This window comes from Anolis sagrei, chromosome 1, assembly GCF_037176765.1.
Source record: "Anolis sagrei isolate rAnoSag1 chromosome 1, rAnoSag1.mat, whole genome shotgun sequence".
Classification (NCBI taxonomy): domain Eukaryota; kingdom Metazoa; phylum Chordata; class Lepidosauria; order Squamata; family Dactyloidae; genus Anolis; species Anolis sagrei.
In genome coordinates this window covers 100,827,088-100,850,780 of record NC_090021.1, presented here as the reverse complement: position 1 = coordinate 100,850,780, position 23,693 = coordinate 100,827,088, and the positions used below count along the sequence as shown (strand labels likewise).

Genomic DNA, 23,693 nt, shown 5'->3' with positions numbered 1-23,693 from the left:
TGATTATGGAAATTTGGAGATTTTTTCTGTATTTAAGACAATGCATTCTAAAAAAACCTTATAGGTGTATGGTCCTTGATGCTGTTCTTTGTATATTACATTCTTTCTTTTAAAAATTGTGTTTGTGTTTTATCTGACTAGGAGTTAAATAGCTTTAATTACTTGGACCTTTATAAGCTTGCTGACCTCTTTAACCTCACTCTGCTGGAGAAAGCGGTGGTCGATTTCTTGGTGAAGCATCTCTCTGAGCTACTGAACAGCCACCCTGAAGAGGTCCTGGCGCTCCCATACTGCCTCATCCGGGAAGTCTTAAAGAGTGACCGGCTTACGTCACTGAGTGAAGAACAAATCTGGCAGGTAAAGAACAAGACTAACATGAAGCATGTTAAAAACCAGGAGAGAACGCAGTAATGCAGTTCCTTGAACATTCAGAGGACAAAATCAGTAGCAATCCATGGATGTCAGCAATGGTCTTAACTGCAATTAATTTAGGGAATACTTCACGGGTATAGAAAATTCCTGTTTCATCTCTTTGGCATAACTGCAGACATAGCACCATACTGTTATAGAAAACATGGAATCTCTGATCAAGTAGAGTGGAAAGTGCTAAATAAGGATATAATAGCCATTGACCTAACAGAGTGCCTAGGCATGCTGGCCAAATGAAGATAGTTATGCTTTACACATTTTTTTTCTGTGCAATGGCATATATTGGCTGAGATCCAACTTTGGGTGGGTGTAACACTAATCACTGTCTGCAGAATTATAGAGTGGTCATGCTATGTTGCTTCTTACAGTGGATGGCTGTGTGTGCTTGTGAAATAATTACCTTTAAACTAGATACAAACATTGCATGACTAAAAAACCAAAAACTAGTCTACTAATGGAAGGGACTTCACACTAGTCACTAATAGGAGTTTGGGCATTGTATCATTAGTTTTGATATGCGATGTCTGCAGGGCATTTCAGTTGTTGTAATGTAATATAGCATTATATAGTAGTTTAAGCATTGGACTATGACTCTGGAGATCAGGGTTTTATTTCCCCACTTGGCAATGGAAATCCATTGGGGAACCTTGGACCAGTCACACACACTCAGGCCTAGAAAATCCTGTGATAGGTTCACCTCACAGCTGCCATGTGTCAGAAACAACTTGAAGGCACACAATAAGAAGAATGCAGCTAATTCCTTGAGAGGTCCCACTCTTTTCGTTCCATACCTTTAGTAGTCTAAAGTCTTCATGTAACAGACTATTCCTTCTTGATATTCAACATTCAGAGTTTCCAGCTAAAGATCACAGTGAGCCTTTGTTACTGAAGCATTGTAACCCCCAACCCCCAGAATATGAGAATAGGAGTAAAAAGAAATAATGGAAGCATTGTTTGCTAAAGTGCTTTGTGGTAGTTGCTTTCTTTTCTTGTATTTAATAAGATTAGTGCAATATTATTTCAGCGCCCATCCAGACAGAGCACAAAACTTGTACCCTCCAGGATATTTGTGGAGGACCTACAAACGATGCCCCACACAAAATCAAATGCATTTAGCACAAAGCAGGAAAATCCTATTTTGTGCCAAGGTAATTTGATAGTGGGTTAGATCCACGCCTTCTTGAAAGGTGCGGGTTGAACCCACTATGGCCACTGTTTGGACTGCCCCCTCAGAAGTCCTGATTCAACCTGAAAAACTGCAAGGGTACCAACCCCCCCCCCCCAAAAAAAGCATTTAAACAATAAAATAACTTACTGGATGGGCATTGCCCTACTGCTAACCCTCTCCTGGCATGTAGCAATGATGCACCAGGAGAAGGGGGGAGGAAGACAATCGCTCCTGCCTTCCTCGCCTCTCCTCTTCCTATGCACCAGGAGAGCACTGGCAGAACCTTAATGGTGGCCGGGTAAGTTATTTTATTTTTAAATGCTTTTAAAGGGGGGTAGGGGGTGGGAGAGGAGGCTGTCAGGTTCTGAGAGGTTATCTGGACCCGCCACCCCCGAAGAGAAGTGTGTGCTTTCTGATGGGGAGGGGGGTGGACTAGAACCCGGGAACTTTCACGTTTTTAACCCGGGTTAAAGGGTTCTCTAGAACTGCTCTCAGATAGCTAATGCAGTATAATGGTTTTCTGCTGGACTTGAATTCCAGAAGATCAAAGTTCACATCCACACTCAGCCATGGAAACTCACTGGGTGGCACTGGGCAAACTGTACTCTCAGCTTCAAGAGAAGGCAATGGCAAAAGCCATCTGAACAAATCTTGGCAAGAAAGTTCTGTAATAAGCTTGCCTTGGGGGTGCCATAAGTTGGAATGACTTGAAAGTAATGCAACAGCAGCAAACCAATACTGGCTAATGCCTGTGTACATTTGTGCAAGAGTAGGGTATATAAACTCATAACATTGCCATTGTTATTGAAAATGCTGCTCCTGTTAAAGATACTCATTCATATGGATGGTGGGGCCACATATCCCAAACAGTTTATGAATATATTGGCTACCCCATAACCTATAATCACAAATTGCATGGAGCTGCCAGGTTTTTGAGCTATATATAATACAGTGTAAATTGTCTATAAACAATCATTAAGAAAATAGGTGTTTAGTATGTATAGACACTGCTTCTTAAACTGTGGGTCCCAAACTCACATGGGATCATCTTAGTTCAATGTTAGGGCCCCAAAAAGTTTGGCAACAGTAAATTTTTCTGAACATCACCTAGTGGTTATTTTAGACATGTACATGAATCTGTTGTGCAGTGTTTACAGTGGACTCTGCAGAAGATGCCTCAGCTGTTCTTCATAAAAAGAAAAATCATCCTGTTTAGCAAGCCTTGCAAATGCTGATTTGCTATCAGCAAATGTTTGATTTTTATACCTATTTTATTACCTATATACCCGTGGTGACATGAAATTTCTCAAGCCAAAAGGGGTCCTGATTGGAAAGATTTAAGAAGCCCTCGTATAGATTAATACATATGGAATTTTGAATTGCACACCCCTGATGGCATCTTTTGCTGAGAATCTTGCCAAAAGATATTGTGAAGGAGTGAATCCAGAGAGTGAGAAGGCAACCTATCTACACATGGTGGACAGAATTATTTATAGGTTGGAAGTTGGTATTCATTGCCTTTGCATGAATGTTTTCTATGGCTGCTTTGAAAGGACCAAACAGATATCACAGAGACATCCCATGAATACAGAATTGACACTTGTAGAAGAGGGACGACTTAGTTTTCTTCAAATCCGAGTCAGGCGAATGCAGGTCTTGTAGCCATCTATTCCTATACTGAAGGACACAAAATGTATATTATGTTTCCAGGGAGTAAACACCCTTAAAAGAAAGTGTAAGTGTCTAGTCTTTTGCTGTCACTGTTTCTGTAGGCAATGCTGTTCTCAGCAGTGGTTAATGTACTCCTTTCTGAGTGGCATCAAAGTCTTCAGTGACCATCTTAGGTGTTATCATAATTGCCTCTCTAACTAATGCCGCTGTGTCAAATACTTAAGCTATTTTACTGCTGTGGGGAAAATATATATTTCCTGATCCTCCAGAATGAATCAAGACACCCATAAATATTTCCCATTGTAAGCTTTGAGTGAGCAATAAAAACTGTTTTTGCTTTATCTTAGTAAATAAGTAATTCCCTCATAGTCAACCCAATACAGGAAAATCAAATCAGGCCTGCTCTGTTGCCTCAAGTGTAGTTAAGTTCATCATTTTTGCTAAGGTTATACTGGTAATGCAATATGCCATGGAAGAATCTAATATTCAGCCCAGGGTGAAGATTGGGTATGCCAGAGGATTAGTGTCAGGGTGCTTTATAGAAGTGAAACTTGATATACAGGCTGGAGACAGAGCTACAGAATCTCATTAAATTGCTGAATTGTTCATTACTGAGCACTCTCTCTTTAATAAAGTGCTCATTGACTTTGACAAATCCCCATCCCGTGTCTTAAAGGACAACAGAGCAAGAGGTACCAAACAACCAAGAGGAAATTGCCCCCTCTTTTATTATTATCATTATTTTAAATGGGTGGGATGTAATAGGAAAGCTGATGAGGAAGTCTGCTCTTTGGTTACTGTAGCATGCTAATCGGTGTGACACTGGCAAATGCCATCCACAGCCATGTTGTGTATGCACATGCGTGAGCAGGAATAACTCTGATTTGATATTTCCCCCAAGGCATCATCCACTTGTTGAGCTTCCAATAAGCATCGACCACAAATTTAATGGTGTCTCTCCTCCTTTTCTTTTCCCAAGGGCAGGACCCCAGGAGTAGATGGCAATATTGCCTAGGCATAAATAATTCCTTCACTGTATTACCGGAATGATGACTCACCGAATGTATATTCAGCTTTAGAAAGTTGGAAGAAAAAACCTCATGTATTTGACTTTTTGGATACTGTTGAGGTCTGGTTATGGACAAAAGCTATTGCAACCAATGGACAAAGAAATCCTTTGCCAGATAGTTCTGAATTTCCTCATTTGGAGTGTCAAATATGCTGTAACAAAAATGGTAGAGGTATTGATAATACATTCTTTTTGAAGAGTATGAATAAAATCCGTTTAAAGTAAATGCTCTGGGTGGCATTTGAATTCAGAAGAATGTATTATATTCATATGAATAATATTGGAATGTGAGAATTCTTAATGATGTTATACTATATTTTCTTGTGACGAAACCTCTGTGGGTCTCTTCTCATTGCTAGTCTAACTCAGGGCAAATGTTTGAAGCCAGGGTGGTCAAAGTGAAGCCTGGTAGCCATTGCTGGACTGCAAAGCCCAGCATTCTTCATCAATATAGGTACTGGTTAGAACAACTGAACATAACTCTCCAGCAATATTGAAAGTGAATGTTGGGGAAAGATCATACTTCCTCCCATTAAAAATGCAAGCCTATATTGACTTTTTAACTATGGCACTGCATTTTGAAATTCTCCCTCCACCTTTAAAATAGATATTGACTGCTCCTTTGTCTTGAAGATATTTTATAGTGATTGTTCCCCTTGTCGTTGTTGTCCTCCCCCACGCCCCACTGCACTAATAGGCAAAATGCCTTGTGGTTTTAGCATTGCTGTGGTTTTTTACTAGTTGCATGTTTGTGGGGTTTTTTTTAACCAAATGATACTGCAAATATTTTACATATAAGTAGATTTGTTAGCTAATGTTGTGTCATAAAGGCATTCAGACTATCCACGGGTTCAATTATCCATGACTTGAAAACCTTTTAAAAACTCAAAAAGCAAATTTTGATTTTGACATGTTATATATGGGACAAGATTTTACAATGGTGCTATATATTAAGGGACCTGAGCATCCATGACTTTTGGTATGTATGAGAGGTCTTGGAACCAAGCTCATGCGGGTATCAAGGACCGACTGTAATTGAAGTAACATCATGGAAACAAATAAATATTTGTCTGTCTGTCTGTCTAAAGTAAATATTGAGAATATGCTGGAACAGGAGTTGGAATTTTTCTGCTCCCCAGTATAATGTCTTGCTCTGTGGTAAGAGCATCATCTCTGCTGCTAATTCTAGGTATAGAGTTCCCTTAGATATTTAGCTTGTGCATTGGTATAGCAGTATTTGGAATAGTTCTGTAATTGCTCTCTATTGCAGAGTAGCCAATTAAAAATTCTTAAGCCACAAGTTGAACCATTTTTGTTGTTCATTTGTTCAGTTGTTTCCGACTCTTCGTGACCTCATGGACCAGCCCACACCAGAACTCCCTGTCAGCCATCACCACTCCCAGCTCCTTCAAGGTCAGTCCAGTCACTTCAAGGATCCCATCCATCCATCTTGCCCTTGGTTGGCCCCTCTTCCTTTTGCCTTCCATTTCCCCCAGCGTAATTGTCTTCTCTAAGCTTTCCTTTCTTCTCATGATGTGGCCAAAGTACTTCATCTTTGCCTCTACTATCCTTCCCTTCAATGAGCAGTTGAGCTTTATTTCCTGAAGTATGGACTGGTTGGATCTTCTTGCAGTCCAAGGCACTCTCAGAACTTGCCTCCAGCACCACAGTTCAAAAGCATCTATCACAGTTCAAAAGCATCTATCTTTACTAAGCCTTCCCTATGGTCCAGCTCTCACATACATAGGTTACTATGGGGAATACCATTGCCTTGACTATGTGGATCTTTGTTGCCAGTGTGATGTCTCTACTCTTCACTATTTTATCGAGATTGGACATTGCTCTCCTCCCAAGAAGTAAGTGTCTCCAGATTTTCTGGCTGCAGTCTGCATCTGCAGTAATCTTTGCACATAGAAATACAAAGTCTGTCACTGCCTCCACGTTTTCTCCATCTATTTCCCAGTTGTCAATCATTCTTGTTGCCATAATCTTGTGTGTGTGTGTGTGTGTGTGTGTGTGTTTTGAACCATTACCGTACTGAAGAGTTTATGAAAGTAAGAATATTAACCAGAGGGTAGGGGTTGTGGTGGCACAGCAGGTTAAACTGCTAATCTACTGAACTTGCTGATTTGAAGATCTGCGGTTTGAATCCACAGATAGGGTGAGCTCTCCTTGTTAACCCCAGCTTATGCCAACCTAGCAGTTTGAAAACATGGAAATGTGAGTAGATGGATAGGTACCGCTTCAGCAGAAAGGTAACGGCTCTCCATGCAGTCATGCCGGCCACATGATCTAGGAGGCATCTACAGACAATGCTAGCTCTTTAGCTTAGAAATGGAAATGAGCAACACCCCCAGAGTTAGACACAACTAGACTTAATGTCAATGGAAAACCTTCACGTTCAGCAGACGTGTATGCAGGAGGAAACTTCCCTCCTTTTCTGCTCATCACTTCCCCTGCCAGTTTGATCAGCATCTATAAGATTGGCAAAAATCACATATACACTAAATGTAAATAAAGTAGACATACAGTAGGTCCCTGGTGCCAACTAGAGTTCGGTTCCAGGACCTCTTACTCCCCATCTGTGGATGCTCAGGTTCCATGGCATAGTAAAATATTGTTCCTTATGCAATATGGCAAAAAGAATTCTTCCATTTTCCCCTTCCTCTCATTTAACATTATTGTCTTACTGAAATAAATAAAGATATGCTTGAGACTTCACTAATATATAGGAGTTTCTTTTTGCTTATTGCTTTTTTTTCCTTTTTTTCTTTTTTCTTTTACAAATTCTGGTTATTGTATCCAGCATAGTTGCCAACTTTTTATTCTACTTGAATCCTCAACAGTTATCTACTAAATACTCTAATGGATTCAGCTCACATCTGATCTTGGAAACTCAGCAAGGACAACTTGGTTAGAATTGGATGGGAGACGAACAAATAATACCGGATGCTGCAGCCTATATTTCAAAACAGGCATGTAGCCAGAGGGGGGGCTCGGGGGGCTTCAGCCCCCCCCCCGAAATTTTCATGGTGGTTCGCAAAAAGGCCTCAATGGTGCATTATTTAAACTGTTATGTTTATTCATATCATGATCTGATCACCATACTCAATATATCCCATATGCATGGGGGTATTGGGGTAATGATACAAAAGGTTTGCTAGGCTAGACCCTCTTTCACTCAGACTCAGCCCCCCCCCCCGAAACTCAGCCCCCCCCCGAAACCCCCCCTGAAAAAAAATTCATCCCCTCCCGAAATGAAATCCTGGCTACGGGCCTGTTTCAAAAGAAGAAAGTGGCAAAACCTCCTCTAGAATATTCTTGCCTTAGAAAACTCTTATGAAATTTATTAAATTGCCCTAAGTTGACAGTCAACTTGAAGACCTATACAGACACATATATGCAATGCCCCACTGTTTTCTGTCTGGGAATTTAGTCTTTTCATCCCACCCATTTATATTGGAACTTTGGAGTATAGATAATTAAGTTGCTACCACAGGCTTCTGCTGACCTAGCATTTTGGGAAGAGCTGGTGTTTTCACCCTCAGAAGCCTAGGTACCAAAAGTGTTTTCTCTTATGGCTTGAGACCATAGAAGGATATTCAAATACGGTTAATTGGAAAAAGGAAGCACACAGAATCCCCTCACTTCTGCAGTGGAGGTGTACCATGTGATGATATATTATTAACAGCTATTGAATTTTCTGATATTACGGGCCATTAAAAATGAATACAAAATGTGCAACAGAGAATGAGAGAAATGAAAACATTGCAAGCAAAAGCTAAGTTCTGACTTTTGAGGGAGGAATAAACACAATACCAGCGCAAAGTCTGAAACCGTAGTGAGTATGTGTTTTGACATATACTCACATGTTGCTTAACCTTTGCTTTAAACACCCAAATTCAGAGATAGAACTATGGACATCTGTATCTTTTGCCACAGAGGAAACAAAACAGCATTGGAGGTCAGGGATGTGTGAACAAATTACTTGTGTCTCATTGCGCATGTATATGCACCTTTATGGCAATCTCATGCATTTCATAGGGCTTTCTTAGGCAAGGAATACTCAGAGGTAGTTTTGTCAGTTTTTTTCATGGAAATATAGCCTGCAGCACTTGGCAATCATTGGTGGTCTCCTATCCAGGTTCTAACCAGATTGGCTCGCTGGAACAAATAGGAGCTGGTGTCTTTTTGGTATTTAGGCAATTTGCAAAAAAGTGCCTGGTTATTATTGTAAAAAGTGGCTTTTCGAACAAGCTTTTGGAAATGCAGTACAATAGGCAAACACAGAATTATGTGATACTGAATTTTGGAACAGCTCAGACAATGTTTTTAGACAACACAATTAACAGTTAAGGCATTGATTTTTATATGGTTTTAAAGCTCTTTATATGAGTTTTATAATTTTGTTTTAAATGTTTTCAAGTGTATATAGTTAAGGCATCAAATGTCTCCCTGCTTGTAAGCTGCCTTGAGTCACCTTCAGATTTGAGGAAGGTGGGACAGAAATATCATAAATAATAAATAAATAAATAAATAAATAAAAGTATAAGGTGGAGTAACGTTAAGCAGTTATGAAAGCATAACCTAGAGTTACATCCTAATTGGTTGGTAATGATCACTACATATTTCCTAGTTTAGGTGATATATAGGAACCATGAAAGCCCCCAATTCTCACTTGCCAATGGTTACTTTATCCCATTGATCATTTTGGTTCTTGTATATATATCTTCCAGTCCTCTGTTTGTCACAGCAAATATCAGAAGACTTTAATATTGGTTTTTCCTAACTTTTTAGAAAACTATCAGGAAATACTAAAAATTCTGATATTTACCATTACATATGAAAATGACCAAATTGGGCACTTACTTAGGGCCCTTCCGGACAGGATTCAATCCTGGGAGGAGATGGGATATTTCATTATAGTTCTTCCTGGAATTGAGGCCCCACTCCAAAGTCTGGTCTTTCTCTGGGGGAGGGGGTGGCTACATGCCCTCCTAGATAAACTGGAAGTTGACCCAGGAGGGCATGCAGCCAACTCTCCATTTACCCCCAAAACTTATGTGAGGGGCCTGGTTGCATACTCAGGCCCCTCCGGCAAAAGCTCCTGGCATGTGAAAATGACACCCCCCAACTTCCTGAAGCTTTCACTGGAGAAGCGTGAGCATGCAACCAGGACCCTCATGGAAGCTTCAGATGGTCCAGCGCTCGGCGGCCAGGTTGCTAACGGGAGCGGCACTCAGGGAGCATACCACTCCTCTGCTGAACCAGCTCCACTGGCTGCCAATCCACTACCGGGCACAATTCAAGGTGCTGGCTTTAGCCTATAAAGCCCTAAACGGTTCTGGCCCTGCTTACCTCTTCGAACGCATCTCCACCTATGAACCGACCAGAACATTAAGATCGTCTGGGGAGGCCCTGCTCTCGATCCCGCCTGCGTTACAGGCGCGCTTGGCGGGGACGAGAGACAGGGCCTTCTCAGTGGTGGCCCCTCGGCTATGGAATGCCCTACCGGCAGACATCAGACAGGCACCTTCGCTGCTGAGGTTTCGGAGAATGGTTAAGACCTGGCTTTATGAACAAGCGTTTGGTTAAGCAGTGCAACCAATCATAGGAAGACGGTAAATGGAACATAGGAATGGCACAAGGATTATGAGAACGGATCTGATTTCAACTGAGGCGTTATGTTATGTCTGTTTTGTTGATTTGTCTTGTTGATTGTTAACTGTTGTGGATTGATGCTGTTGATCCTGTTTGTTGCATTGTTATGTTTTAATTGCACTGACACTGTTTGATAACTGTACCATGTAAACCGCATTGAGTCGCCTGTTAAGGGCTGAAAAATGCGGTATAGAAATAAAGCAAATAAAATAATAATAATAATAAATAAGGGGGGAGGGCTGGGAGGGGGGGGAGTACCATCCCTCTCCTTCCAGCTCTTGGAGCCTGAAAAACTAGAATTGCAGAAATGGTCCCAGGAGAATTCCCACTAGGGCCACACCTGGAAAGATCTATACCTTACATTATGTTTTATTAATCTGGAGTAAATTGGAATCCCAGTTTACTTTGAATTAATTTGGGTTTACCTGAGGCATCATTTGGATGTCCCAGGTAAATCCATGTGTTGTGGTTCAGTCTGAGCCTGAGCTTTCTGAACCTGAGTTTCCTCAGGACAAGGAGGATGATGGGTTACAGATTTCTGAACATGTTCCTGTTACTGAGGCAGTTGAAGCAGACAGTGTTGATTCTGAAGAAGAGATGGCATTTCTATTCCCCGGAGAAAAGAATGTGGCTTTAGATAAAGATAGTGAAACTTCGGAGCTCCAGGTGGAGGCTCCTTCTGGGAGCTCCGGGCCTCTTGTTTCCCAGGGTGACCAGGCTCAGCAGGGCAAAGATAATGAGCTAACTGGCCTTGAAGATAGTGGAGATTTGATTAGAGAGGACCATTTGCAATTAAGAGTTCGGAGAAGCACACACCTTGCCAACAAACGTGAAGCTAGAGGTTTCATGTTGGGGAAACTTATTTAATGATCTGGTCGAAGGCCATTCTCTGTCAGTCCAATGTTGCTTTTACCCTGTTAACTTCTGCGGAATTACCTTGGCTTTTGCGGAAAGCTTCTGGCTCTTTGGGACTTTGATTTTGATCCTGATTTTTTGGAGACTTTGTCTTGCTGCCATGGACTCTTGCTTAACCAATGTTATTTGATTTTGGAACCTGGATACTTTGCCTTTACATTTAAGACTCTGTTTTGCCTATTGAACTTTACCTCGTTATTTCTCTGTCTTGATTTGGCTTTTTCTCAATAAACTACAAAACCTACAGCCTTGGTGTGTGGAGGTGTCTTGGGCAAGGTGGATCTACCCTGAGTTGCGACACCATGACAGGTTCCGCATTTTGGACCTGTCTGGAAAGGCCCTTAGTTTCTTTAATTCTGAAGTTTTAGTTTTGCTAATTGTCTTTTCTGGAATTTACTTTCTTGTCTGTTTACTTTCCTGTCTGTCTGTCTACACACAAATAGTACTGAAAAGCATACTGAAAAAAGAAGTGACATAACAAATGCTATAGTAAGAAAAGCCAGTGAAACTTCACTCAAAAGAATCTGAATGTTAAGCAGTAATAAAAATCTATGGGAAAGAACTGGGGAAGTTGGAGCTCAAAAGTGGAAATGTAGAAAGCTGGAAACTTCAAAGTGGGCTTGTCAACTTGGAAGCCACACTGAAAACAAGTCTTGGATATTGATGTGGGGGAATATTTTGCCATACAAACAGTCAGTAGTCAAAGGGTGTGCCTTTTTAGCTTTCCAGTTTATGATTTATATAATTCAGAGCATTTTGTTTGGGACTTAGGCTGTAATAAGAGAAAGAAAGTTGCAACCTAAGTGGGGAGAAGCACATTTGTGTCAAACAGAAAGTTTTACAAGATAACCTCAGTAATCATATAACTGTCAAGACCTTAAGGAAAAGGGAACCCAAATTGGCTGCTGCAACCTGCTGATCAGGAAATGCATGAATGTTCATGCAGCTACCATTACTCGTCTAATCTCCTGTGGTGCTGAGCTGTAGTCCTTGCCTTGGCAGCTCATAAATGCTCCGAGTATACATCTGCAATCAGATGCCTGATTATGTAGCTACTGAAATGGATAAGAGAAGAAAGGTACATGTTATGTATAGTGTTTTGTAACCTGCTCTTTCTCCAAGGAACTTAGGATATAGTTTTATTCTTACAACAAACCTGTGAGGTAGGCCAGACATAGGAATGATGACCTACCTAGTGACAAGTCATAGTTGATGGGAGAGTTGAATGTGAGTCTCTCCCATCCAGCAGTCATTTTGAAAAACTGGATCTCTCATGAGAATGAGATTTGTGTACAATCCCAACCCCTCAGTCTCCAAAATATGTTAAGGAAATAAATATTTTAATAAAGGAAAGAAACTAGAAGAGGGTTAAGTCTTCTTTAACTAAATAATTTGGTCATTATACAGATTTTGCTTTTGCGGTATGTGTTCCATCTTTCCCTGGCATGTTTATCCCAGGCAATCCATCTCAGTCTCATTCCCTCCAGATGTTTTGGTTTGCAACTCTCAGCCATCCCAGCCAACTTGACTACTGAATGGGAATTGTGGGTCTCAAAAATCTGAAGGATTCTTGGTTTGGGAAGAGTACCAAAGGCACACTACCACTGGCCAACACACATTTTGATACCTCAAAGATCAGATCAGTTTCTGGATATATTTAAGCTGCTGATTTTAAAAATGGCACCCGTTTCTCCATATCAGCTTTAGTTTTTGAGATACAGAACATATGACATATACCTGCCACCATTTGCTTGCCCATAAAACACCATGATAACCATATTTGAGAAACTAGAGCTGATGCGGTCTAGCTAATCCAATTTTCTGAATCAGTGCCACAAATAACCCCAGGAACAGATCTAAAAACTAAGACATGAAGAAAAATTTTTTTTTGGTCAGGCTATGTAAAATACAGGTTATCCCAAATATCTCCATACATAGGGAAAATGGGAAAATGTAGCTATGTGTACCATTATTTACAAAATACTGATTACAAAATTTTACAAAATTTTTCCAGCTTATATCATATAAAAATATAGGTTTGTTAATTATTCCTATGTATCAAGAACTTTGAGACACCCTGTATATTGTGAACAGGCAGTGAGGACAGGGAGAGCGTCAAACTATTTTTGTCATACATTACTATTATTTAAGGTAGCTGTCTGTTAATGAATAAATGCATTAATTCAAACATATGTATATTTCAATTCCTTTGAGAATCTGTAACTAAAAAGGTATGATAAATATAAAAATATTACATATGACAATAAGATTAGTTGCACAATTATGAATGAGCAGTTATGAATGACTGTTTTGTTTTCACTTGTGACAGACTGTTTTGCCTTCACAGTCCCTAAATATAGCTTAGGGGCATGGTAAAGATGATAAAAGTCATCTAATCACCATTTAATAAGAATCAGCTACTGTGATTGACAGGAATCTAATTCCCTCTTGATTGGAAAGCACTGCCTGATGTGTGGGGACAAGAGTGAACTCAAGTGCAAGAGGGGATTGCAACAAGGGTTCTGCTTCTGCCTGCCACACCAGAGACCACTCATAGGTGGAACTGTTAGCTGCTTCAAGAGCAAAAAGGGAACAGACCTCCATCAATTGCAGCAGCTGATTCCCAGTAAGCAGATAGTAGGGAGATGGGATTCACTACATAGCACTGTAACAACAATGTTTACACATACATAAATCCCCGTTCAGTCAGCCATCATTTTTTTTAAAAAAACCAATAGCACAAGTCAACAAGTTGTTTTTGCATATCTATCTGTAATGTGTATAGAAGCACTATGAAACTAGAATGGCAAGAAAGATGGCAAGAGAAGTAGCACCATCTTTGCATGGAGAAAAGAAATGCCAACTCCAGGAGGTATTTTGAGCAAGATCTTGTGGAAAAGATCCTAAGACCCAGCCAGCCGTAGTCTAAGTGGAGTTGAACTGATTCTAATGAGACATAGAAATCAGTGGAGAAGTCTCTGAAATGAACAGTGAAACTACTTTAGATTCTCTTTTCCTGCAGAAGGAGAGATGCATGTATTTCGGCAATCATTGGGAGCTTTTGCAAGTGCAGCATTCCCCATTCGTTTCTATAGAGGCAGAAATTTCATGGGCGCAAGAAGTACTGCCCTACATGAATGAGGGGATTACTTCCCATTAGATAGCTTACCTAAACATCTCCCTATCCACTGTCCCCAAATGGCTGCAGCAAATGATATTTGCAGAGAGGGGGGAAGAATGGGGATTGCTTTTGCAGATGTAATGGCCTGTGATCTCATTGTGGGATGTTTCTTTTCTTTGTACTCATATTCTCTGAAGCTGCATATTACTGTTGCTCTTGCTATCCTATCACATCTTTGTTGAAGGAAATGCTTTTTATGTGCTACTGTACAATTAACTCACCCTTAAGCCCCATTGATCTGAATGGGAGAGAACTGAGTACTTGTTTATCTGCTTTCCACAGAATTCAGTGTGAATTCAGTGTGACCTCACACCTCTGAGGATGCTTGCCATAGATGCAGGCGAAACGTCAGGAGAAATGCCTCTAGAACATGGCTCTATAGCCCGAAAAAACCCACAAGAACCTAATTCAGTGTGACCTGAACATGGTCAACTTTGGCAGGATAGTGCCCACTTGCAATAAAACTAGGAGCACACCAGTGGTTGGTGTAGTTTTTTTCATCAAATGTGCTTGTTGTTGAAAGGATAAAGAAAGGGGTGTGATTGGTTTAATGCCTATGTACTGAGCGGCTGTGGAATGTGGAGATCTTTTGAATTAGCAGCAGCCTTCTCCCTGTGTGCTTGCTCTTCTTGGGATACAAATTAATCTTTGCCACTAAGCCTCCTTTTGTTTTGCTGCAGTGACCTGAATGCTTATATACTGTAGAGGTATATGATTGGCTAGATAATATCTGTGGCAGCCCATGAATACAAAGTAAAGGGCCCCCTCTTAAAGTATGTATAGTCTGTACAGCAGTACAAAAAGGTTACCCATTTTTAGTGCTTTTATAGCTCCCAGAGTCTATGGAAACTATATGGGAGAATGATGCAGAGTGAGGGAGAGAGAGTTTAGGAGTAAACCTCCAGAGTGGTTTGGGCGTTTTAATCAGAGTTAAGTCTAATTTGACTGGCGTTAAGCTTGCTCATCATGCAAATAAATATTGAATGATTATTGTTTTCGCCCCAGCAACAATATAGTAATATATAATACTAATATTATGCCAATATTATAATATATTGTATACACATATAATATTGATAATAATATTATAATGTAATACAATATAATAATACTAATGATAATACAATATAATAACTATATATTTTGTATTACAACCCTAATGTAATACAACATAATACTACTTAGGCGATCCCTCGTTGACTGAGTAAGATTGTCTTCCAGATTTGGTGTACTGGCAGTGGGACAGTAGGTGACTGTGGAGTCCTATTCTTGACCTGCATGTTCTCCCGCAGTGAGGGCATTTGTTTCCAGGTGGAAGGCGGACCCAGTCGGGGTTGGCTTGACACGCCTTCCTCTTTGCACATTTCTCTCTTTTGCCCTCCATTCATGCCTCATCAAATTCTACAGCACTGCTGGTCACAGCTGACCTCCAGCTAGACCTCTCAGAACTTGCCAATTCTCTGTGCCTATGCCACAGTTTTTAAGGTTGGCTTTGAGCCCATCTTTAAATCTCTTCTCCTGTTCTCCAACATTCCATTTTCTGTTCTTGAGTTTAGAGTAGAGCAACTGTTTTGGGAGACGGTGGTCAGGCATTTGGACAATCTGGCTGGTCCAGTGGAGCTGATGGTGGAGGACAATCACTTCAGTGCTGGTGGTCTTTGCTTCTTCTAGCATGCTGACATTTGTCCGCCTGTCTTCCCAGGAGATTTGCAGGATTTTTCAGAGGCAACACTGATGGAATCATTCCAGGAGTTGCATGTGATGTCTGTAGATAGTCCATGTTTCGCAGGCATATAGCAGGGTCGGGAGGACAATAGCTTTAAAAGCACCTTGGTATCCCTATGGATGTCCCGGTCCTCAAACACTCTCTGCTTCATTCGGAAAAATGCTGCACTTAAAATACAATATAATAATTTTATATTTCATTTTACATGTAATATTACTAATAGTATTACAATATAGTGGTATAGTACAATATGGTAATATATAATACTAATATTGTGTGATGCTAATAATATAATATATTGTATATACATATAACTTGTAAGCTGCTCTGAAGGTGTGAAGGGCAGCATATAAATGTCATAAATCTATATAAATAAAAATGTAATGTTGGTTTGTGGGATTAACATAACTCAAAAACCACTGGATGAATTGACACCAAATTTGGACACAATACACCTATCAGTCCAACGAGTGACCATCACTCATAAACACACAAAAAAACACAACAGAAGTGACTTAAAAAGCCAAAAAAATCCCAAAAAATTACAACGCATGCACAAAACCACACACATATATATACACACAAACACACACATATAATAATAATAATAATAATAATCTTTATTTATACCCCGCTACCATCTCCCCAAGGGACTCGGTGTGGCTTACATGAGGCCGAGCCCACAATACATCAATACAAGCAATGCAAGCAATAACAGACACAATACAAAGCAATTAAAATAAATCTCATACACAAATAGCATAAAAATTAAACAAGGTATAGTGCACATATATACACACACATACAAATATATACACACACAAAACACATATACACAGACTGTGCCACAGCAACGTGTGGCAGAGGACAGCTAGTAAACAAACAAATAATTAATTATTTTAATAATTACAATGGGTAGAGATTGTAACTGATCTAGCCCTAAATTTTGATCTGATGGAAACCACATTCATTTTTTTAAACTAAACTAAACTAAACTAAACTAATATATTGAGTGTAATAATTGTTTCCTACTTGGTTTTCAGAAATGATCTTTTGCTTTTATTCCTTCCAAAGGGAAAGTATAAAATGGATAGCCTTTAAAACGGAATGTGTTAGGAAGGAGAAAATATTTAGAACAGATTTCTGCCCATCAATTCCCGCGGTTGTTTCCCCTCCCACTCTCCCCGCTTTTCAAAACTCTCCTGTCATTGTGAAGGATCTTTGTGGTAATAAACTGTCCTGCTAATCAAACAGCGCTCAAAAGTGAGGTCATTGGAAGTCTTCAGTCATTTTGCACCTCTCCTTCCAGTGCATTTTGTTAAAATTACGCAGCATATACAACACACGCGCACGCACACTCCAAGCCTCCATTTGGAGGAAAAACCCTACCTGTGTTTTATAACTCTGCACTGCCAGAACTCATAATAAGTCAAATATTCTTTCTGAGGTACTCATAAGGAGGGGGGGGGGGGGGGGAGAGAACCTGTAAATTTAAGAGTAATTTCAGATTGTAAATGAAAAAGAGAGGCACGACTGTTCATTTGCACCAATCATGCCTTCCTTTCATCTGCTCTGATTAGGCCTGGTGCGGTTTCATCAAACTACTCCATCACTGAGCTGTCACTCCAGCCGTCTGTTGATTGAAAACAATCAGGGCTGTGATGGCACAATTATTCTGACCCTTTAACTAGAGGCTGCTGTGATAATGAAAGGTTGATTATGATAGTTTGTGCCTCTTTCAGTTTGCCAAGAAGGTTAATTTGGGCATCAGACGGATGTTTAATGGGCGCTTGCTGGCTACACTGAGGTAAATGAGAACGTGCAGCCTTCGATATTGCATGGATATAGTTTGGCTGTCAATCATTGTCATTTTGAGTTTGTGCCTTGCACTCTGGAAATCACATTTTATTTTATTTTTTTTCCTAGGGATTTAATTTATTCTGTGCCCCGAGGAAGTTCTTTCGCTCTGTGACCTTCACCATGCCTTTTTTTTTTTTTTGCTTCCTTACTTCCCCTCAGATTGTGCTCAAAGGCATAACAGATCTAGGAAAATGCTCCCTCCTCCTTTTAATTTTCGCTTTGCTTTACCGTGGTTGTTTATCACCTGAGCCTGACATGGTAATTTTTTTAAAAAAAAAACGTAGAATAAGAGTGTTGAAAGTTATTGGGCAGCTTATTTGCTTCAAATAGCGGTATGTCTCAGAGGATGTTGTTGGGGCTGTGTGTGTGTAGACTTGTTTTTTGTGAAACAGCAGTAATATCACAAAGCTATTTGGGAGACAGATTGGAATAGAGTAGTCCTCTTTATCTCACTTTGTGCATGGATACACAGAAACAAACATACCCATGCCAGTTGTTCAGATTTCTTCTAGCTCCATGGCTATCCTTAGGCAGGCCCCAAGTTAAAAACACCTGACTTGCAAATGACTCATAGTTAAGAATGGAGATGAGACAACAGGACATGAGAGAAATCTAGCCCACAGAAGGGAAATTTACTCCTGGAAGAGTTACCATGAGGAAAAAGTGTCTCCACTAAAGTGTTACCAGCAATGCTTGTTTCCACATCTAAATCTTACAGGGACAAAAAGTAAGGTGAAATCTTCTGAACTGGAACACAGACAGCAAAACAAACTCCAAAGGGGTGTTACGCCTTCCCTATGCTATCCAAAGCTAAAAGATACACACACACACAACTGGAATTACACTTTAAAAAATGTACCTGTTCCTACATACAAATGTAACTTAAGAACAAATCTACAGAAACTGTCTTATTTGTAACTTGGGCACTGCCTGTACTATTGTTTCTGCAACAATAGAAAAAGTTATTATGTAATTTCATTGCTAACTGCCATCAAGTCAACTTGGATTTATGGCGACTTTGTGAGTAGGAGACCTTCAAGTCCCCCTATCATCAACTTTGCAGCTCAGGTCTTGCAGATTCAGAAATGTACCTTCCTTGATTGAATCTATCCATCTGGAATGTGCTGTTCCTCTTTCCCTACTGACTCTGTCTTACCAAACATTATTGTCTTTTCTAGTGAATTATATCTTTACTATTGTCTTTTCTAGTGAATCATATTCTGACAGCTTTGAAAAAGTAGTAATGTTTTGGCAATCATATTTCATCTTCTTAAGCTTAAACATGCGTGAGCTTTTGGGCTATATATGTGGTCCATTCCGTCCCTCCTTTATATCAGCTATGATTAAATAGGTAAGACTGTAATGAATCGTAGTTTCATCTTTCCTTGGAACAGGAAACCATGATTACCAGGTTTTTCAGTATACCAGAATATCAAACTAACTTCAGACTTTTGTTTAATATTCTGGTTGTTAGCATGGTCTTTTTTTTTTATTTAGATGAAACCCCCCTTATGATCGATGAGGGCCCCTTTCTTACGTCTTATATGTGTGCCACCAAGTGAATTAGTAAAGCAAGATGTGATCATTTAGATTAGGCATCAGTAGGAAGATTCTACTGAAGGAGTTTCTTCCATTCAAATACCTATCAGCAAATTTTGAGAACTATCATGTGAATCAAAATCCCATCACTTCTGTGCTTTAGTTTTTCTAGTGGTATTTTGATTCATTTGTCTTAGTAAAAAATTGGGATGCAGTCCAACATCCCCTAAATGTGTAAATGCACATGTAGACTTGCACTATGCCATAGCCTCATGGAGAACAACAACTTGTCAATCAATAGGTGGTGGTGTACACTATACAACTGCATTGCACATCTCATTGCAAAACCGCAATGCACAACTTGCTTTTGCTGCTGCCAACAGACTATAGCTGTTGTGCATTGTCAAATTTACACATGCGTCAAATTTACACAGGATGCTACATCATATGTGTTACATTTTCAGCTGTACTAATTAGAATACCTTGGTCTCATCTTTCAGCTTTCTAGCTGTTGTAAAATACCTTGTTACTGTTGATATATTTTTAGTACACCTAGGCATAATTCTGGATATTTCTAAGTTTTAGACACCTATGATTTGCTATATATTGTTTGATCCTAGTTTTTTTCCATGGTATAGTAAAATATATCTAACATAGATTACTGGGCTTATCTTAAGGGACTGTCCTCATGTCCATGAAATGAGAGATGTCAATTTCAGCTACCTAGTTACAAGTGTCCCATTTGAATCTGTTGCACTTAAAAGTTCTACTACTATTCATTTAGATCCAGATCACTGTTTGAAATGAGAGGAACAAGTCTTACGGTATATGAATAATCAAATTGCATTCACATATTTTGTTTAAATAACATGGTCTAGGTTCAGTTAATGGCTTCTGTATTCACAAAATGCTTACCAAGGTCCCATCATGGCTGCATAGTATTTTCAACTACAGTGCTACACAGAAACATTTGGAGACAGACTCAAGTTTGCTTCCTTTTACTCATTGTTCTACCAGCTTTTAGCAGCAAAGATTTCCTCACATTTTGATTATCATTGTGAATTGCATCAATTCCTATATTTTTCAGTTTCTCAATATGCTTAAATTTTGCTCTCTGTGGATTCATGTAGTCTACCCGTTGCCTTCTTTGAGTCAAAATGCTCTGGACATACACAAAAATGCTTCTGAACAGGGGCACAGACGGCAAAAGAAACACCACAGGAGTGTTAGCCCATCCCTATTCTACTCAAAACTAAATAGATAGATATATTTGGCTGGAGCTACGCTTTAAAATGTACCTGTTCCAACTTACATACAAATTTAAGAACAAACCTACAATTTAAGAACAATCGTACAGAACCTATCTAGTTCATAACTTGGAGACAGCCTGTATTGTGCACTGGTCAGGTTTCATCTGGAGTCCTGCATTCCGTTATGTGCACTTCATTTTAGGGAGGGTATAGATTAGTTGGAGAAGGTTCAGAAAAGGACAACAAGGAGAATAAGAGGTATGGACAACAAAACAAAACAGGAAAGGTTGATGGAGTTGAGTATGCTCTGTCTGGTGAAGAGAAGACTATAGAGTGGCATGGTTCCACTCTTTAAATAGCTAAGGGGCTACCACAGAGAGGATAGAATCAGGTGTAATGGTTTTCCGTTTGCTCCTCCAGGTGACAGAATTGGGCTAACAGTTTTAAATTATAGGAGGATAGTTTGATTGAACATTTACAGGAACGTTTTGACAATAAAAATGGTTCAACAATTAAACCAATAGCCTGCATAGATGGTGGGATCTGTTTCTTTGAATGTCTTCAAAAAGAGGCTGAAGAGCTACCACCTGCAGATGCTTTAGTTGGAATTCCTGCGTTGAGCAAGAAGTTGGACTCAGTAGCCTATGGGGCCCCTGCCAGCTCTGAGTCTATGGGTGTACTACCTGACTGGAGGAACTGAATCTGTAAAATCTGCACTACTGCTTGGTGGTACAAAATCCCTTTCCTGCTGTGTAAACATGAGTTTCTCCTAATCATATAAATGCAGATGTAAACTAACACATTCCAGTATACAAAATCACAAAGATATGTGGTCATTATGAAAAAAAATTCAGCATTGGTATGTTTTGTCACTTCCTGTTTATGCAAGGCAGTTCTCTGTTGAATATTCACAAGACACATCAATGAGTTAAAAGTCAACTCATCCATATTATCATATATAAACTCTACAGATAGTCATAATTATTTTAGGGCAGATGAAGGGGATGTTTTGATGTATGCAGCAGATGAAATTTGGGAGTATAATTTTTTGTTGATAAGTTGGGTAATGCAAATGTATAGGTCTCACACTGAATTGTGGATAATGTAGATAATTTCACTTTTTGATTTGTTTTTTTTTTCCTTTCCAGCTAGCTGTCAGGTGGTTAGAACACAACTGCCGATATCAATACATGGATGAACTTCTCCAGTATGTTCGGTTTGGACTTATGGATGTGGATACGTTGCATACTGTAGCCCTCTCTCACCCTCTTGTCCAAGCTAGTGAAACTACCACTGCCCTTATCAATGAGGCCTTGGTATACCACCAGAGCATCTATGCACAGCCAATTTGGCAGACCAGAAGGACAAGACCTCGCTTCCAGTCAGACACTCTTTACATTATTGGTGGGAAAAAACGAGAGATTTGCCGAGTTAAAGAACTCCGGTACTTCAATCCCGTGGACCAGGAGAATGCCCATATAGCAGGAATTGCAAACTGGAGTGAACTTGCTCCCATGCCAGTAGGAAGAAGCCACCATTGTGTTGCTGTGATGGGAGACTTCCTTTTTGTAGCAGGTGGCGAGGTCGAGCATGCTACAGGACGCACATGCGCAGTACGGACTGCTTGTAGGTACGACCCTCGTAATAATTCTTGGGCCGAAATAGCTTCCATGAAGAACTGTCGAGAACATTTTGTACTTGGAGCAGTGGGTGAATACCTCTACGCAGTCGGAGGCAGGAATGAACTGCGTCAAGTTTTGCCTACAGTGGAGCGATACTGCCCCAAGAAAAACAAGTGGACTTTTGTTCAGTCCTTCGACAGGTCCCTTTCATGCCATGCAGGATACGTTGTGGATGGTCTTCTGTGGATATCAGGTAGAAATTATTCCACATACAACTTGAGGAACTGATATTGTCATTTGAGTTAGTTAGGGGTGATATATCTAGGAAAGGTTTAGCTTAGTGTTCATGGAGGGGAAAGATGACATGGAGGGGAAAGATGTGTTAACATAATGATTATGAGCAATGGTGCAACAAGGAGGTTGTATTTGTGACTCTCCAGATAATATTGCTTCAGCTTCCATCCTTCCTCATCATTGACTATTTTGGCTGTTGTTCTCATGAGTTATAGAAATAAAACATCTGAAGAGCCCCAGTATCTGCCCTAGAATGAAGGGATAACTAAGGGGGAATGCCTGAGGATTGTTGTGGGTACTTTCTTTAAAGAACAAGACACTGTTATAGTGTAAACATTCTGTTTGCTGACAAACCAGGTAAATTAAAGACCAGACAACAGGAATACAATGAACTAAGGGCAACTTTTGTTAACTAGTTACCACGTATGCAATTCGTTACAGGAATGGCTGGAGCCGTTGGTCACCCTTGACTTGAGCCCCCAGACTCCAAAGCCCCCAAGAGCAAAACACCAAAGCCCCCAAGAGCAATCCTGATTAACATGGTTGCTCAAAGGTCCAGCTCATATACTGGAAGGCTAACCAAAAGGCGCAAGCCCCCAAAGCCGCTTTGGCTTATAACTAGAGTCATATTTCCTGGATGCCACAAGGGCTTTTTTGCCCATTTAGTTTGATGATCTCTCTCAAAGGGGCTGTGCAAGAGCATTCAGCAAAATCTTGTATGCAGTGCTAAATTCATGAAGATCTTTAAGACCACTGAGGGTGTGGAAATGCTTGGGGGCAGGACTTCGGGCCTATGGATGGCCTTTGGAGACCTGTAGTGAATTTAGGAAAATGAGTATTGTATTTTCCAAAGTGAGAATGGTTTGTATATATTTCTTTACCTGTTAAATGGAACTAATAAGGATGTGCTCTGAAAGTTCTACTTAACAAATAAAGAAATATGTTCAAACCATATTTTGTAATAGTGTAATAATTTCTAATTATTCCCATAGTTTTTGCTATTGCTAGGATGGGGCCCTTACTACACCTTTTCCTTGGTGAATATCTGAAAGCCCATTTAACACCAAAATATTTTGTTTAGGAACAATAGTATAAGGGGCTTTAAGGATGATTTCTCCATCATTTTTCTACTGGACAGTATTAACAGGGACATGTCAAAAGGACATTATACAGCAATACTGGGTGTTATTTCTGAGGCTTTATAGTACATCAAATTTGCAGTTTCTGATAAGTGTTTGATCTGGATGTGCAGCTCATAAAGAATTGCTGTATGGTATTCTTGCTTGAAATGTGAGATATTCAGATAAA

General features: G+C 39.9%; 1 protein-coding gene across 3 annotated transcripts in view; it reads left to right on the top strand.

The window, feature by feature from the left end:
- The window catches only part of KLHL32 (kelch like family member 32), a 101,869-nt gene that overhangs the window by 65,781 nt on the left and 12,395 nt on the right, over positions 1-23,693 (top strand). For 2 of the 3 annotated variants that reach the window (XM_060753067.2, XM_060753068.2), the window contains exons 6-7: positions 142-357; positions 21,618-22,344. In XM_060753067.2, the coding sequence (XP_060609050.2) occupies positions 142-357; positions 21,618-22,344 (943 nt within the window). The remainder of the gene's footprint in view (positions 1-141; positions 358-21,617; positions 22,345-23,693) is intronic. The other variant, XM_060753069.2, reaches the window with a different exon arrangement.